At 42.1% G+C, this 16,051-nt stretch overlaps 1 protein-coding gene across 9 annotated transcripts in view; it reads left to right on the top strand.

Annotated features, from left to right (window-relative positions):
- Positions 1 to 13,661, top strand: part of elmo1 (engulfment and cell motility 1 (ced-12 homolog, C. elegans)) — a 105,030-nt gene extending 91,369 nt beyond the window's left edge. For all 9 annotated transcript variants that reach the window (XM_035182790.2, XM_035182791.2, XM_035182792.2 and 6 more), the window contains 5 exons: positions 3,034 to 3,146; positions 7,535 to 7,642; positions 8,271 to 8,353; positions 10,454 to 10,531; positions 12,126 to 13,661. In XM_035182790.2, coding sequence (XP_035038681.1) covers positions 3,034 to 3,146; positions 7,535 to 7,642; positions 8,271 to 8,353; positions 10,454 to 10,531; positions 12,126 to 12,326 — 583 coding nt within the window. In that variant the 3' untranslated portion in view covers positions 12,327 to 13,661. The remainder of the gene's footprint in view (positions 1 to 3,033; positions 3,147 to 7,534; positions 7,643 to 8,270; positions 8,354 to 10,453; positions 10,532 to 12,125) is intronic.
- The last annotated feature ends 2,390 nt before the right edge of the window (positions 13,662 to 16,051 follow it).

Raw genomic sequence — 16,051 nt, 5'->3', positions numbered from 1 at the left:
TGTTTGTCTGTCTGTTAATTAGCAGAATTACACAAGAACTGCTGGATGTATTTCCCCAAAACTTGGCGAAAGGATGTGGTATAGGTCAGGGAAGAAACTAATAGATTTTGACGCGAATTCGAATATATATAAATTTTCTTTAACATAGTTAGATAGCACGTTTGTTGACATTTTCACTGATTTTCCAGGTAATAATTCTTGGATATTGATGAAATGAAGGGAACTGATATCTATGAGTGTGTGAAATGCGCGTTTGATCAAATTTGTATTCTATAAAACCCTCAATGACTTCAATTAACTCTTTCCTTTAAAAACTATGAGACAATAAGAGTACAGCTGAATTCAGCACGTTCACACCCAGATTGAAATCTAATCTGATGCTGAAATGAAAAAAGTCCTTTTGAACATTTCACTGTCGGAAAGCACCGAGCATCACAGACCGATGAGTCTCTCCTCAGCAGTGGGAGACGACCCGGGGATGGAATTTTCCTCTAATCAATACAGAGCAGTCATGACTTGTAAGCCTAATGAGCACAGCATGTCAGGCTGCAGATTTAAAGGCGCTCTGTATTACCTGCTACAATTGCTGCCAATTTTCTGCAGCCAATTAAAGTCGGGAACGGCTTCAGAGATCAGGAGAAGGTGAAGAGGAGCCGTTACAGCTTCAGAGCAGGGTTGTGTCTCTGAGCTGAGAATATATTAACGGTCCTTTTGACTCCTGGTGGCCCTGAGTTGGAGGTGTTTTAATATAATTAAACACTAACCCACAAACACTTACCCTAAGTCTTTTTTATTTATTCGAAGTTGCTTACAACAAAAGCTCAAATCACCATCACATAAATAACTAGGCCACCAAGGCCCAATAGTCCTTAAATTCAATCAAACTGCACCAAATTTCACACACTCATATATCAGTTCCCCTTAATGTGACGGATTTTTTTTTCCCTGGGAAAACTGTGAAAATGTTTGAAAAGGCCCTGATGAACTATTGGACTATTAACAAGAAAAACCTTTCAAATATTTGTTTGTTCCAACTCCTTCAATGTACAGATTTGCTGCTTCTCTATGTTTTATATCTTTTTACATTGAACGCAGTGCAATCTGAACTTTGTTTTTTGGGAACTGTGATGGTCACTTTTCAATAATTGGACAGTTTATAAACATATAATTGATTTGTCAAAAAGAAAATACAAAATGACTTGCTTTTAAACTCAGTAGGCCCAACAGTCCCCTTTAAATTCAATGATGCTCAAACCGAGTTTTGTGGAAATCCCTCCAGCAGTTTTTGTGTAATCCTGCTCACTAACAAACAAATGCAGATGAGAACATAACCTCCTGTGCTGAGGTGAAAATCCTCCATTAGGTCAGAACTGCTGAGGATACACATTGAGAAAATGTTAATACTTGACTTAATTTTAATGCAGCCCCCAGAAAATTAGGATGAAAAGTGGTTTAACTTAATTCATTATTGATTCCCTCTTCCGGCAGTGCTCGGCGGTATTTTACTGATGTACTTTTAAGGTACTGTACATTTCCACAAGGTTTTAAATGGGTTTTAGTGCTTCACTACCTTCCTCACTTTAACACCTGATACCAACCAGAGTGCTTCTTTTACCAGTGCAACACCTCAGCCCTTTAATTCATCTGTCTGTGACTTTCTGCATGTGCTGTGAAGAATTAGTTTAAATGGAAACTGGAGCTACTAAGAAGACAGAGCAGCGGGACCCTCTGAAAGTCTTAAGACTAAAAGTCAGAGTGATGATATGTGAGGCGGCAAAGTCGAGCGATTATCAACATCCATCCTTCGGGCGATGAGCCACGCCCTCCCCACTCACTGTTTCTTTAGAGATGTCAGGGTGAATGTTCAACCACAGATCAATGTAATGACTGGAGTCAGCGATGAGGCAGACGCACGGAGCGGGAGGGCGAGCGCAGAGACAGATGAAGGGAAGGGGTGTGGATGAGACTGAAAATCCAGGGTTCTTAAAGAACCCTTTTTAAGGAACTGAGCTCTAGCACAGGAAACTGCTATATAGAATAAAATTATGAACTAAAACCAAACACGCCAGAAAAATGCACACTTGGACAAACATCAGTGTGATTAGACCTACCTTAGCATGTCCTTTAACTTTTTAGTTTGGTCCATGTCCCATCTACTAACACAGAGGAGGTGGGGTTTATGAGCTACACTTTATCCTGCCGCTAGGGGGCGATTAAAACACTTTGGCTTCACTTTTGGGGAGCAGTTGTTGTCCATCTTTATATACAGCCTATGGAAGGAACCCACTGTGTTGTGCAGAGGCTCCTGCAGGAGCTAAGAGGTTATGGACATTTCTTCCAGGAACCTCATCCTAAAGAATGGTTACTTAAAGTACCTTTAATGTAATGTTGAGTTATTTGAGTGCCCAGCTGGATGTTTAAGTAACCTCATCATATGTGAGAGTTTTCTTATGGCCCCTGAAATATATCTTTTTTACTTCCTTGGGTACCATGTTGGATATTCGAGGCAGTTGTCCTGCATATTTCCAGTAGAGTAAAGAATGATAAGTAAATTGGAGGAGAAATGACCCAAGTTTGATGGAAGAAGAAGATGTGGAGCAGCACTGCTGGTAGATAATATCCATAATTCATGCTGACTAGTGTTGTGCGCTTCACATTCATATGCAACAGAGACACACATGCATGTAGATGCATGAATAAATGAGAGATCTAATCAGGAGCCGGAGCAGCACAGATTTCCACTGATCAGCCTGCTGAGACGCTGTATGACACATTTCTGAGTGTGTTCCCTGTATGTGTGCGTCCATGTGTGCGAGTGTGTTTCTTTTCCTCCGCGCCCTCCTGACACTCGCTATCAGATGGATTTTACTCGCTGCCAGAAAACTAGGGTAACTGTAATGGAATTCACTTCCAGTCCTCAGAGCAGTCGTGTAGCTAACTGTTGTTGACTGCTCGCCACAGTGGGAGGGTACGGTTTACAAAATTTAAGATAATTCTCTTAAACCAATAACGCGGTGTTGTGTTTCTCCGCAGGGACCTGAGGGAGAAGATCCAGCCAGAGATCATGGAGCTGATCAAACAGCAGAGGCTCAACAGGTTGTGTGACGGAACCTGCTTCAGGAAAATCAGTAGTCGCAGGAGGCAAGGTGAGACACACACTCATCATGTACACGCCCCTGATGTGACACCACCTTCACCCACAGATCACAGGCATTGAAATCCATATCTCCGTCTGCTGTGTCCTCTCTTCTTCCTCCTCGTCTCCCTCTGTCTGTCTCCTCTTCATCCCTCCCAGCTGCCCCTCCTCGCACTGCCGTATTCCCTTTGCCTTATCAAAAGCTCACAGGAGATAATAATATCATAGGAGATCTTTGAAGCTGCTGTCATGATTTCCTCACACTGCTTTTCTGGCTCTCTCAGGCTTTCAGGCGCAGACATAGAGAGACATGCTGCCACTATTATTTGAGCACGTACATTAGAACATACAGTTTATCTTTCTGTGTCCAGATGCACAATCGCGTCGTCTTCTCTACTCTCGCCCCTGCAAACACAGATATATGACATGAAAAGAAATGCAAAGCGAAGAGAAGCATAGACACATTGGTACTTTGCATTTGACAGATTCTAGAGAATGCTTTGAGAAAAGAAATGAAAGAATGACAAAAGAGTAGACTGTGTTGAACTCTAGTTGCTCTCTACACCTTCTCTTGGTGGAAAGTTGTGTAACTTGACTTGACACAAATCCGTTTTCGCCACGGTAGATATCTTAGAGGCTCACATTTAAATTCATTGATGGTGTCTGTTTAGTCGACGGTGCCACGCTGTGTCAATCGTGTCATTTCGTAGAGACATACCAAACGGTGGAAATCTTCGTAAGCATTGGCCTTCCAAGGTCCAAGAAGGTTTGAGCTGTGTTCAACCCATAAATGTAGATTTTTGTTTATAAATTTGGCAATACATGTGATATTAAAACCATGTATTTCATCTAGGAACAGTCACATAATTTAGCTTACAGCTCAAAAAACTGATTTTAAGTGTGCAGTATCTCTTTCATGTTCTGTGGATGAGACTCAACAATCAACTCTGTTTCTATCGATCTCACCTGCTGCAGCTTTAATTCAGTGGAAATATTTATGTATTTCTTCCTCGTGACACATATAGAGGAGGGAGGGAGGGAGGGAGGGAGGGGGACACAGAGGGAAAACACAGCAGCCAGCTCAGAGGAGCGCCTGTTCATTCAGCCTAGTATTGTGTCTCACGCTCGCTGCCAGGAGAGAGAAGCGAGAGAGGAGGGAGGAGAGGAGTAGCAGTGACAGCATTTACACTGCACTTCAGTCAAAAAGGATTGAGACCTGACCTCTTCAATCCTCCTTCCTGCCTCTTCCACTTCTCTTCACCCCCACTTTTTACACGTATGAGTGTATTAAATAACTAGAATGGGACTCAGTAGATCGTATACCTCCGCCAAGGACCGACAGGCCCCTCAAGCTGCACCAAATTGCACACCTGAAACTGTGAACATGTTGAAAATAAAATTGCTGGATCCACACGAAAACTTAATGGATTCTTCCCTGACTCACATCTCGTCCTTCTACAAAGTCTCGTGGTAATCCATCGAGTAGTTTTTGCGTCATCTTGCTTACAAACAAACAAACAGGGGTGAAAACATAACCTCTCAGTCGTCTGCCTCCCTGCAGGAACTGTTCTTTCCAATAACTCAAATCAAATAGAGAATAAAACCTGGTGGTGGGGGCGGGGGGGGTTCTGTCTTACATCAACGTGTTCTGACATTTTAAATCCTGATCACGATTCGTCTTGGCAGCTGTCATCCAGATGAAGTCAAAGGCGTGCGCACGTTCACATGCGGCCACACACGCATGCCAAACACAGAGACACAACTATTAAGCCGTTCAGGAACAGCAGACCCACACACGGTATATAAAGCAGTTCATGAGCCTCGCTGGATTTATTTTTGGAACAATCGCCTGTAGGGTTACACTGGCTTTAATCTGCTGCTACAGAACGCTGACTGTGGGGGAGCTGTCTGCCGCCTGCTACGAGCTCGCTGCAGCCGCCTTTTCCCTCTGAGGACACTCAAACTCAAGGACATGCTGTTTCTTCACATCACTCGTTTGCAACTCCTTCCCTATCTCTGCTGCTCCTCACCTCTTTTTTTTATTTATTTATTTTTTGTACCGTTTTGCTTTGTATCTCTCTCCCTCCTGCATGTACTGATGTGTACCAGCTTCACATGCCTGACCTTTATCTACCTCCCCCACTCTGATCTCGCTTCTCCTCTGCTCTCTGAGCAGTCGTTCTCCTGCTGGTACTGACAGTATGTCCGTGCATTGACAGCGTGAAGAGCACTTGGTCTTTTAGGCTGGACGTGAATAAAAGAGCCCCTATAGCAAGTTCCTGCTCGCATGAAATGAGAAGTTAAATCAAGACAAGGGTGTTGCATTCGAGCTGAACCTTGGTTTGTTTCATCCGCCATGAAGGTTTTGCTTTCACCCTGTCCGTTTGTTTTTAACAAGATTGATGGATTTAAATGTGGTTTCTTAAGGGGACTGATTGGGCCTTGGTGGAGGTATGAACTCCACCATCCTTGTCTCTTTTTCCTCTTGTCTTTCAAATTACATTCCTCAGAACATTCACGGTTTTCATACACTATCATATGACAACTCTCTATCTGCTGTTATGCGTTTGGACCCATCTTTTTTCACTTTCACCCCCCCTTCCCGCTCCCTCTCTCTTCCCTCAGTGTCTCCTACACCTATTTCAAAGTCCTCCACCCTGCAGGGACTCGAGCACCGACATCCAATATTAATTTAGCTGACTTCGCTGCAGAAGACTCTTCTCTCAAAGTGCCAGTCCGGCCATTACAAGGGAGGGCTTCTCTCTAAAAGCTCAGGTTGATTGGTGCTTTGATATTTGGAAGACGGAGTGCTACCTGCACAGTCTTCTTTAAGTGCAGAGGAGTACTGTTAGGTGTCACCATTTAGGGCTCAGGGAAGTGTGCGTTGTGTAAATGCTGCACTACTGCAAAAGTAAACTTTGAAGTTCACTGGAGTTTGATTCAAATTAAGATGATTATAGTTTCAAACGATACAAGAATTAAAAATGAACATATGCGCTTGGATTCAGACGCACAACAGCACAAGCGATGAGTTGAGCTGAGCAGCTGATCGTGTGCCCCACCCCCCTCACAGCCGCAACTCACATCTCTATCTGCTCCCCGTGGACTGATGCCGCTCTGCACCAGCCTGGCAACAACAACTGTCTGTTTTCAGCAATTAGGGTTTGGACTGTGCCGCCCCTGCAGCACGCCAGCCAGACCTCCCCAGTCACTGCCAGCTCAGCTCCGTGCCCACCTTGGCAGGGAACCCCCTAAAGAGCAGGGGGTCGGCCGCATGAGGCAGCTTCATAGACACAGCTGGTAGATACAGACCTCACACTGCTGGAGGATTAGTCATGATAGCAGCCCAGAGAAAAGTACTGATATGTCTTCGTAGTCTAGAAACAATGTCTTACTTCAGTTAAATTTCACCTTTAACAAAATAAGACCATTAAAGTGATGATGAAGATATTTAAAGTGAAAAACCAGAGTGAATCTGTCTCAACAATAAAAAGTACTCACTTGTTTTATGACGTCATATACAAATGATTCTAGTCAAGGTCTGATTGATCGATTTCTTACTCAGTCATCACACATTGATAAGTACAAGTTACATCAGTGTAAACAAAGTCTAAACAGGGTTTGCATTATATAGGGACTGAATAAGGCTGCAGTAGAACTAAAATGCTTATAAACTGTATTCGCTGGCCTATACAAAGGAAAATGTAAAGAAAAACATTATTCACACTTTCACACACACTCAAAATAGTTTTCTAAATCATTCTTTTAAAAACCAAATGCAAAATACACATTTTTTTGTCTGCCTGTTTAATACTTCTGCACTCACAGAACATCATTTTAGGATTCTCTGGGAATAGGAAAGATTCATTAACAGGATTCTAAATTAGTTCATTCATTTAACTTCTTGTAAACAGCATTTTATTTATAAGAGCTGTGAGGGTTTTAAATGATGTCAGCCATAGTTGTTGCTTCCTGTCGACAGAGTTAACATTTTGTGTCTCATGTCTCTGCTACATATTTGAATTTAGTTTTTAGTTTTTAAAATAAATCAAGTCAGAGTCGAGGTTTAAGCTTTCCCAGACAAAGCCCTGGAAGTTGTTTCCTGATCTTTACTCGAGTGTGTGTTGTTGTTGTTGAATCATTGTTAAAATGATGAAGGCCAACTGTCTGTTTTGTTGCCCTCCCTCACGCACTGCAGCCCATCTGTGGATTTCCCTCAAGGCCGTTTTCCTTTTCCGTTTTTTTGTGACTGAATTTATTTGGAGCAAGATACTTTCCTCTACTGTTGACGAGTCATCCAACCTCGTATGAAGTCCTCCACCAGCGAGTTATATGATAACTCTTCTAAATCCGTCTCCTCTCTTCCCTTTGCTCTTCTCTCCTGACCTTTTCTTCCAGATAAATTTTGGTATTGCCGTCTGTCTCCGAATCATAAAGTCCTGCACTATGGAGATCTGGAGGAGAGTCCCCAGGGCGAGGTGCCCCACGACTCTTTACAGGACAAACGTGAGTGTTGAGTGACATCATTGTCTTTAGCAGTGCTGATGTGCAGCCCATTATATTTATTACAATATGTGTTTAACATAGACTGTATATTAAGATGGATGACAACTGTTCCCAAAAGTGAAGCCAACGTGTCTTAATCTGCCCCCTAGTGGCAGGTTATAAACCCTTCCTCCTCCTTGTTAGTGGATGGGACATGGGCCAAACTAAACTTCAAATACATTTTTCTCAAAGACAGTGTCTGTCAATTACGTTAGTTCTTATCACACTGATGCATTTTCAATTGTTGAAAAATACACAATAATATATACAATAAGTTATGTGATGCTTTAAAAACAAGGTGAAACATCATGATTAATTCTGGGATGAAGTGGAGACACATCGTCCATCTTTATATACAGTCTATCTATGGTGTATATACTACTGAAGGTATAAACACAGTATGGGTAGTGACACGCAACCACCACTGACACCAAGAGTCACCGTTAACACTCACAGTGACAGAACTGAGGAGGCTTTTAAGTTTGAATACTTGAATAAAACAGACGTCCACCTGGGGTGAAACAGTTGTCACGGCGATGTTGTCGTTCTTGTTGTTGTTATGGTGAACTCACTTCTGTCCTCTCTGCAGTGCCTGTGGCTGATATCAAAGCTGTTATCACCGGCAAGGACTGTCCTCACATGAAGGAGAAGGGAGCCCTGAAGCAAAACAAGGTGTGTGTACATTTGTGTGTGTGTCTGTGGGGTGTGTGTGTGTATCCAGGCGGGAGAGTGTGTATATGTCTGCATTAGAGTTGCATAACAATATGTCAGTTACATCCTTTTGCTTTGGGAAATAACACAACAACTTGTGTCTCTGGGCTCTGAGTTGAAAGACGTAGCAATCGGTGGCGTTGTTTAGAAATAAATCACAGAATCGTCCTTTAGCCGCTGACGCAAATCACCAAAGAGCTGCCGGGACACGCTGACATCTCTTCTTTGCGCTGCTTAAATTTGAGATTAACACAGCGGTATCTTAACCAGGATGAGAGAGGCATCTTGTCCGCGTCTGTGTACACATCGGCTCTTCCTCTTGGGCACTTTGCCTCTCCAAACCTTCAATCACCCTCCCACCCATGGGACTGTGATATATTGGATCCTGGATAAATAGCCATGAAGACAAAGTAGCATGCCTCCTCCCTGCTTTGTCTCTTTTATTACCTTGTCGATAAGCGCAGGTCGAGAAGAATGACCAGGGGGATCTGCTGGCCGTCGAGCGGGCCTGTCCCAGCCGTGTGAATGAGAGCACGGCCACATTTCATTACTCACTGTTACAAGGCCAGCCCAAAGTCACCCCTGCGGGCGTCCGAGCAGAGCTGGCTTGTGCACCATCTGTGTTTTTCAGACAAACTTCCGTCTCCCATCTCCTCCCAAATGTGTCGCAGCACTCTGATCTCTGTCGTTATTATGTTTTTTTTGCAATTATACCATAGATAGGGCCATATGTACTCGGAGCCACATTTCCCTCGTTTCAGACGCCGCCTGGGCCTCAAGTAATGCGTGTGGTTTAGAGAACAGGTGCAGCGACCTGGAAGAGCAGTTCGCCTGTCGTCTGCGTCGCACTCCGCATCCCATTACTGAAGCAAAGCCCTTTTCTGCTTTATGTGCGTTTTCAAATGGGAGGATCACGCAAACGACTGGTGGATATATGATAAGTGTGGATGATCGCACGCTCTGCCGTGTTTACGAATGTTCATTAAATTGACAGCGGCTCAGGTCTGTGTGGCAATCTAAAGAGCAGGTGCAGAAGAAATCACTTTAAAAAAGAGCATTAACAAATAAACTCAATGTCTTTTTTATTACACCAAAAAATGAGAAAAGTCCTTCTGGTCATAGACTTGTGCTGCAAACAAACCCATCGATGCAATGTGGGGATTATACTCATGTGAAAAAGTTGGTATTGGTTGGAGTTAGCTTGAGCTTCTATGCAGACTTAAGCTGCATCAGTTTAACAATAACCAACTTGGAGTATCAGTGTCAGTCGGTTGCTCTGTTCAACACTTTTTCACCACAAATGGATCGTCGGGACATTTTGTATCTTTTACAGAACGCTGAGGCAATAAGAACAGAACAGTTCACATCATTCAAATGACAAGTGATAGGACTATAATACTCTAAGACTAGTAGATTAGTAGAACATGCTCAAATACCTAAGTTCTTCTTAAATTTAATTATTCTTCCTTCATTGAATGCTTTGATCCCACATTACTTTCGTGATAAATACTTCCAATCAGCATCACTCCACGTTTCTCTTTTCCGATCCTCCTGATCTGAGACAAATCCCACCACTGAGCTGCCTCTTTTAAGGGCTGCCTCATTAAACGTGTCTAGGTCGCGCGCCCAGATTGTGTAATTGCCTTCTGCCGTACTAAATCAGACCCTAATTTCACGCAGATTGCCAGCACACATTTAATGAATTGCTTTCATGTATACAAATCTGGATCTCTGTGTCCCCGATCTGTGCTCGCACTGCATCCATTTTATTTCCCCCAGTGAGACCGAAGTGGATTTGGAGGGAATGTACCTAAAATAATGTCATATTTAATATCTGGTATCCAAAGGTGTGTCTCTCTCTCTCTTTGAGTTACCGGATGTGCAGCTGATGTAACAGATGGAGATGAGACATGAGGAGCAGAGGGAGGTTGTGTTACGATGCAAATCTCACCTGTTCTCCCTTCTCTTCTTCTCTCCTCACACTCACTATCTGCATCTCCTGCTGTCGTTGCACCATTTTCTCTCTCTCCCTCCCTGCCTCCCTCACTTTCCTCTCCCCAGGAGGTGTTGGAGCTGGCCTTCTCTGTCCTCTACGAGTCCGACGAGTATTTAAACTTTATCGCTCCTGACAAGCACGAGGTAAGGCAGCGCTGTCCGGCCCTGCGGTCGTTGACAGTTTCACACAGAATGAACCGGCGTGATTGCACAGAGAATATGCGAGTAAAACCTATATGCAAGTGATATGTACTGGAACTGATCACCACAGCATTTTCAGGTGGCTCATATGCAACATGCACAGTGAACACTTTCTCTGGTAGTTAATGTCCACGAACTTTATTGGCACAATGTACACATGCACATATGATCAAAGAATAAATATGATCCAAAAAACAAGCACTAAATTAAGATTAGATAAAGCTAAATGTACAAAATCCATAATACTGACAACCAGAGATGTGTAATTGAAACTTGAACTCATTCAAGACTTACTGTCAGGTTTACATTCAATGTTACTCACCAAACACTATGTGCATTGTTGAGGTCTCACAAATGAGTAGAATGCGTTTACTTTCAAAGATATGTAAATGTATTCTATCATAATGAATATTGCATTGTCATCGTCAACTTAACTTGCGAGCAGTCTTCGTTTTCATCGCCTTCATGGCTCACTCCTGTCGTTCGGGGAGACGCATCCCTCATTTGCGACTCTCCCCAAGGTTTCTAAGATTCTTTCTTGTATTTTGTCCTCGCTCTCTTCGAGGGTTAAGGACGGAGGATGATGCACCTTGTACAGAGCTGATGGTTGGTCAGCAAAACAACATGAAAAACACGTAATGTGGTATTCATGCACAAGACTGATACAAACCCAAAGGAACCTTTTATGTAAAAGTTGTATCATTGTGGTCAAATATTTCAGAAGTTACTTACAACATACAAAATATAAGGTCTCACGTTTTAAGCCAACAATAAATCAACCTATAAGACAAGCCGGCCTTGTATAGAAACATGCCATGAACACTGGGCATGTAGTTTAATCTATGTAAAAGTTCCTACGTGTTAATAAAAAACTGTTTTATTTTAATTGTCAGCATTCAGAGAGATAAGACTTGCAGTTGCCATATGGATATAATACTCTATCATATGTGTGAATTTATATTGTAACATCAATGTGTATCACAATATGGTAAATATTTAGGAAAATAACGGAGAACTGTGGATATAATATTAATTTGTTTGATGGATAAGATATTTAGCTCACCAGCAAATTGAAGCATCATAACATTAATGCAATGAAACAGAGTTTACTGACTGATTTACCACTTTGCCCTCACACATCGGTTTATACCAATAATAACTGATAACTAAAATCTTTGACAAGTTGGCAAAATTAAAAGTGAACCTTTTGTGTGAGTTCCTCTGAAGATGACTCAGGAGATTTTCTTTGCGCTTGTATTCAGAAACTTTTTTTTTTTTTTTTAGATATTTTTGAAATAGAATAGAAGTTTGTAATCAGGACATGAGAGAAGAAGGTGTCCCTGCTCTATTTCTCCTGAGTCACAGTGAACAAAGTCTTTTCTCCCTCGGTGCTTCAGTTCCTTTTTTGCCTGCATGTCTCTAAAGCAGGTTTGGGAACGTTTCATGTATAATTATAGTTTGAGGAGTTTCAGAAGAACTTAGTTTGTTTCTGTCGGTGCTGATGTGTGTTATGTGTTGTGTGACTGTGTCTCTGCAGTACTGCGTGTGGACAGACGGTCTAAACGCCCTCCTCGGGAAGGAGATGACCAGCGATTACACCAAATCGGACATGGACACCCTGCTCTCCATGGAGATGAAGCTCCGCCTCTTGGATCTAGAGAACATCCAGATTCCAGAGGCCCCGCCCCCGATTCCCAAAGAACCTAGCAACTATGACTTTGTATATGACTGTAACTAGACCACCACCCGTACGAGACCCAACCCAGACCCACCCAGCACCTACTGTACCCACTGGACCAATCCCCCTTTTCTTATAAACTGGAACAAAAATGAATAAAACCATATGATGTAAAAAAGAAAAAAAGAAAAGAACTGTGATTGAAAGAAATAGGATTTATTGAACTATTTTCCTCTTGCTTCTCGCTTGACCTCTATAACAGAGATAATGGTGCATATGGATAGTGCACTGGAGGGACTCGGGGCTAATGAGGAGTCATCGGGTTGCCGTGGAGATGAGAAACCAGGAAGTATTTGGTTTGGCCTGTCATTGGTCGTCCTGCATCTTCTTCCTCTGCTCTCCTCCCGTGTCTGACATTTCTGAAGGTTTCACTTCTTCTTCTCCTCCTCGGCTGAGCTGCCCGCTGTCGTCTTGCTTGAAGAACTTGTAGACAAATGCTTAGAAGTTCCTTTTTGATTCCGCCTTCCTTGTCGTCCATGTTTATGATTATTTTATTGATTTTCCTCAGGGCTTTTGTGTGGGGAGGGATGGAGGCCGTGTGGTTCAGGAGCAGGGAGGGACACGGGGGGAGTTTTGTGTTTTGTCGTCAGTTTCCCAGCAGTATTTTCCCGTCACGCTCTCACTTACAGTATTTGTGGCAGCTACATGTTTTCCACGAGGCTGAACGGAAGGATGAAGTACATTTTAAGACGAACACTTCGGAGAAATACTCTCTTATATCCGCTCTGTCCTGCTACACATATACTGAAGACTGTTAGGATAAGTTACTCCTCAAAATCCAGGCACTGCACCACATTAAATGAAAAGCCTCTTTTCTTGAATATCCTAATGTGATGTTATTATCCCACCGCTGCTTATTGCATATATTGTACACACCTACACAGTGGCTTTGCCAGAAACGACCATAAAAGCACTTCCATTGTGAGACACACACACAAACACACACTCGTCTATCCCTCATTTGAGTCTCTCTCGTTGTAACAACTGCTGTACACAACATTCCTAAGCAATATTTGAGCTTATTTTTGTTTATCATTTGTAAGATGGTCATAATTTAGTGATTTTTAAAATTGTGAAACTGCCAAGTTGAGGATGTTTGTATTCGGTTAAGGGAAGTCTTTTTCATGCGTGTGTTCGGGACTGTATGGCCACTAAATTGAAAGTCTATGTATTTTTTAATTTAAAAAACAGATCATGGATTTTATTTCTAGTATGAGTTATATATTTTCCCCTTCCTATTTAATACTTTCAGATGTTTGTTTTTTTCTTTAGGATTTTTCAGAGCCCCTCAAAACTGCTGTTTACATTAAAGATTTAAGAACTGTAAGCACTTTTTTCCATTTCCTGTCATCATTCATGAAGCACATGCACATACAGGATCAAGTGTTTTTCACATGGAAGTGAAAGGTTAATCTTGATTGTTTTTAAAAAATGCGAAAGCCCACAACAATTTTCAGTGTCAACAACTTACACAAAAAAAGTTTTAATTTGTGCTGAGTCATCATTACAGTAGACTTGTGTGCACAGATGGTCCCTTTAAACATGTGACTTTGGAAACACTTTAATCCATCATGTAATCATAATAAACTATACATCCATCCATCATCTACACCACTTATCCTTTTGAGACAACAATCTTTCCCTCTCACATTCACACCTACAGTCAATTTAAAGTCTCCAATCAGCCTGACCTTAAAAAACTAAACTAAAGTTTCACAGTATTCACAACCAACAAGTACAAAGTACACTCTGTCTTTCCAACATGAATTCTAAGATGTGCACATTCAGCTCCAAGGTGTTGCCCGAGACCAAAACTAGGCTAGAAAAAGCCTTTAGGTGTTATAGGCTCCATCTTGCCTCCAACATTAAATTAAATCTAACAAGAAAGGCACTCAGTGGTGCACTTACTCCGCCAAGGCCCAACAGTCCCCTCAAATTCAATCAAGCTGCACCACATTGCACACTCATCAGTTCCCTAAATGTGCTTGATTTCACGCTTCATTCCCCAGGAAACCTGGACACCCTGTCTCGCAATGTTAAGGGAATTGAGAACAAAAAATCCTTTCTGGCCCATGTCCCATTGTTCCACCAAGTTCTGTGGAAATCTGTTAAGTCGTTTTTGTGAAATCCTGCTGATAAACAAACATCTAACCAACCAACAGAGGTGGAATCAGAACGCCACAGCACCCACTGTCAAACGCTAGGATCCATATGTCAAGCAAGAACCGCAGCACATTTTGTTCACTGTATATTATAAGAATTGTAAAACTGCAAAACCGTCTCTTTAGGTTGCACATTTTGAAAAACAGCTTTATGTATTTTATTATTTCTACTTTTCTTATTTTTTATTCATATTTTTTATTCTTTCTATATTTTCCCCCTGCGCTGCTACTTCCTTGCGCTGCTGTGTCGATTGTGAATTTCCTCTATGGAGGATCAATAACGGTAAATCCTATCTTAACATGTCTAACTTTTAACTTAACTTATAACTTATATTGACGGAGGTTAAAATAAAGAATACTACAGGAATAACCACATCAAATTGGATAAATACAACACAAAACCTAAAAGTAAGGCTGAAGTGATTGTACTCTAAACTCTAATCTTGAACAGAACATATGACTAAACTAAAAATAGAATTTGAAATTACATTGAAAAGTATAAGAAAAACTAAATATTAAAACAAATGTAAGGATACTGGCTCTTTTATGTTTTTTGATTTTAAATGTCAGCAGCACGTGTCCTTTCACTGACTCACAGACTGTGGAGGAACACACACAATCCTATGGCACATGTTGAAATTATGTGCTCCACATCACACACACCTCATGGTTGGATGGGCGGGGAGCTTTTGTGCACAGTTCCTGCTCCCACCATTTCCTCCTGCAGAAACTCCTGCTTCCTCTCCATCTGTCCAGCTCTTGCAGGCTGCAGGTGTCCTGTGAGCCGCTGCTGCAGCCAAACAACAGAAAGATCTGGCCAGAAAAAACAAGTGCATGCGTTGAAAAATCCTCGCCCGCCTCTGCTGAATCACTTTTTAGACCTGTCATCTCCATAAAGATATACCCTGGTGTACGCTAAGAGTCTCTTAAATCTCTGAGAGCAAACACTTTAAGTATTTTAGCTTCAAGCTCAAATGTCATCCTACTATTAGAGCTGAATAATCTCAACAGAAATGGCTCTATTCCTCTTAGGTTAGGCTGAAAATGCCATTTGAAATGGTAACAGCTCTACATTGCAGTAGATGGAGGAGAATTTGAACACCTGACTTAAATTGTTCTCAGATCCGTCTCTGCATCATCTTTAAATATTTTTGCGGAAAAAAACCTGCAAACTGTATCGAGCTTTATGACCCAGAGTGAACAAGAATCTGCCTTTGTTTTCGAGCTGCAGAGTTTATCTCAGTTTTCGTGTGTGTGTGTGTGTGTGTGTGTGTGTGTGTGTTTCCCTGGATTTGCTTCCTGAGTTTTCCCATTACATGCCTGACTGTCACAGGATATTTATTTCACCACACACAGGTCGTAGCAGTTCCCTACACTCCACCGTGTGTGACACCATTTCCTGCTTGACGGCTCTATCTGCCACCAGGCCCAGGACCTCCACTGGGCTCCGTCTTCTGGGGAAGAATCGTTCTCTCACTAATGTATACTGATGATGCCCCCATGTGCTCATTAGAAATGTAAGTCAGTGCCGAACAGCATCTGTCTCACACTCTCTTGGGCAAA

This window comes from Hippoglossus stenolepis, chromosome 17 (assembly GCF_022539355.2).
Source record: "Hippoglossus stenolepis isolate QCI-W04-F060 chromosome 17, HSTE1.2, whole genome shotgun sequence".
Lineage (NCBI taxonomy): Eukaryota > Metazoa > Chordata > Actinopteri > Pleuronectiformes > Pleuronectidae > Hippoglossus > Hippoglossus stenolepis.
The sequence above is the reverse complement of the archived record's forward strand: the minus strand, read 5'-3'. Positions and strand labels throughout refer to the sequence as shown.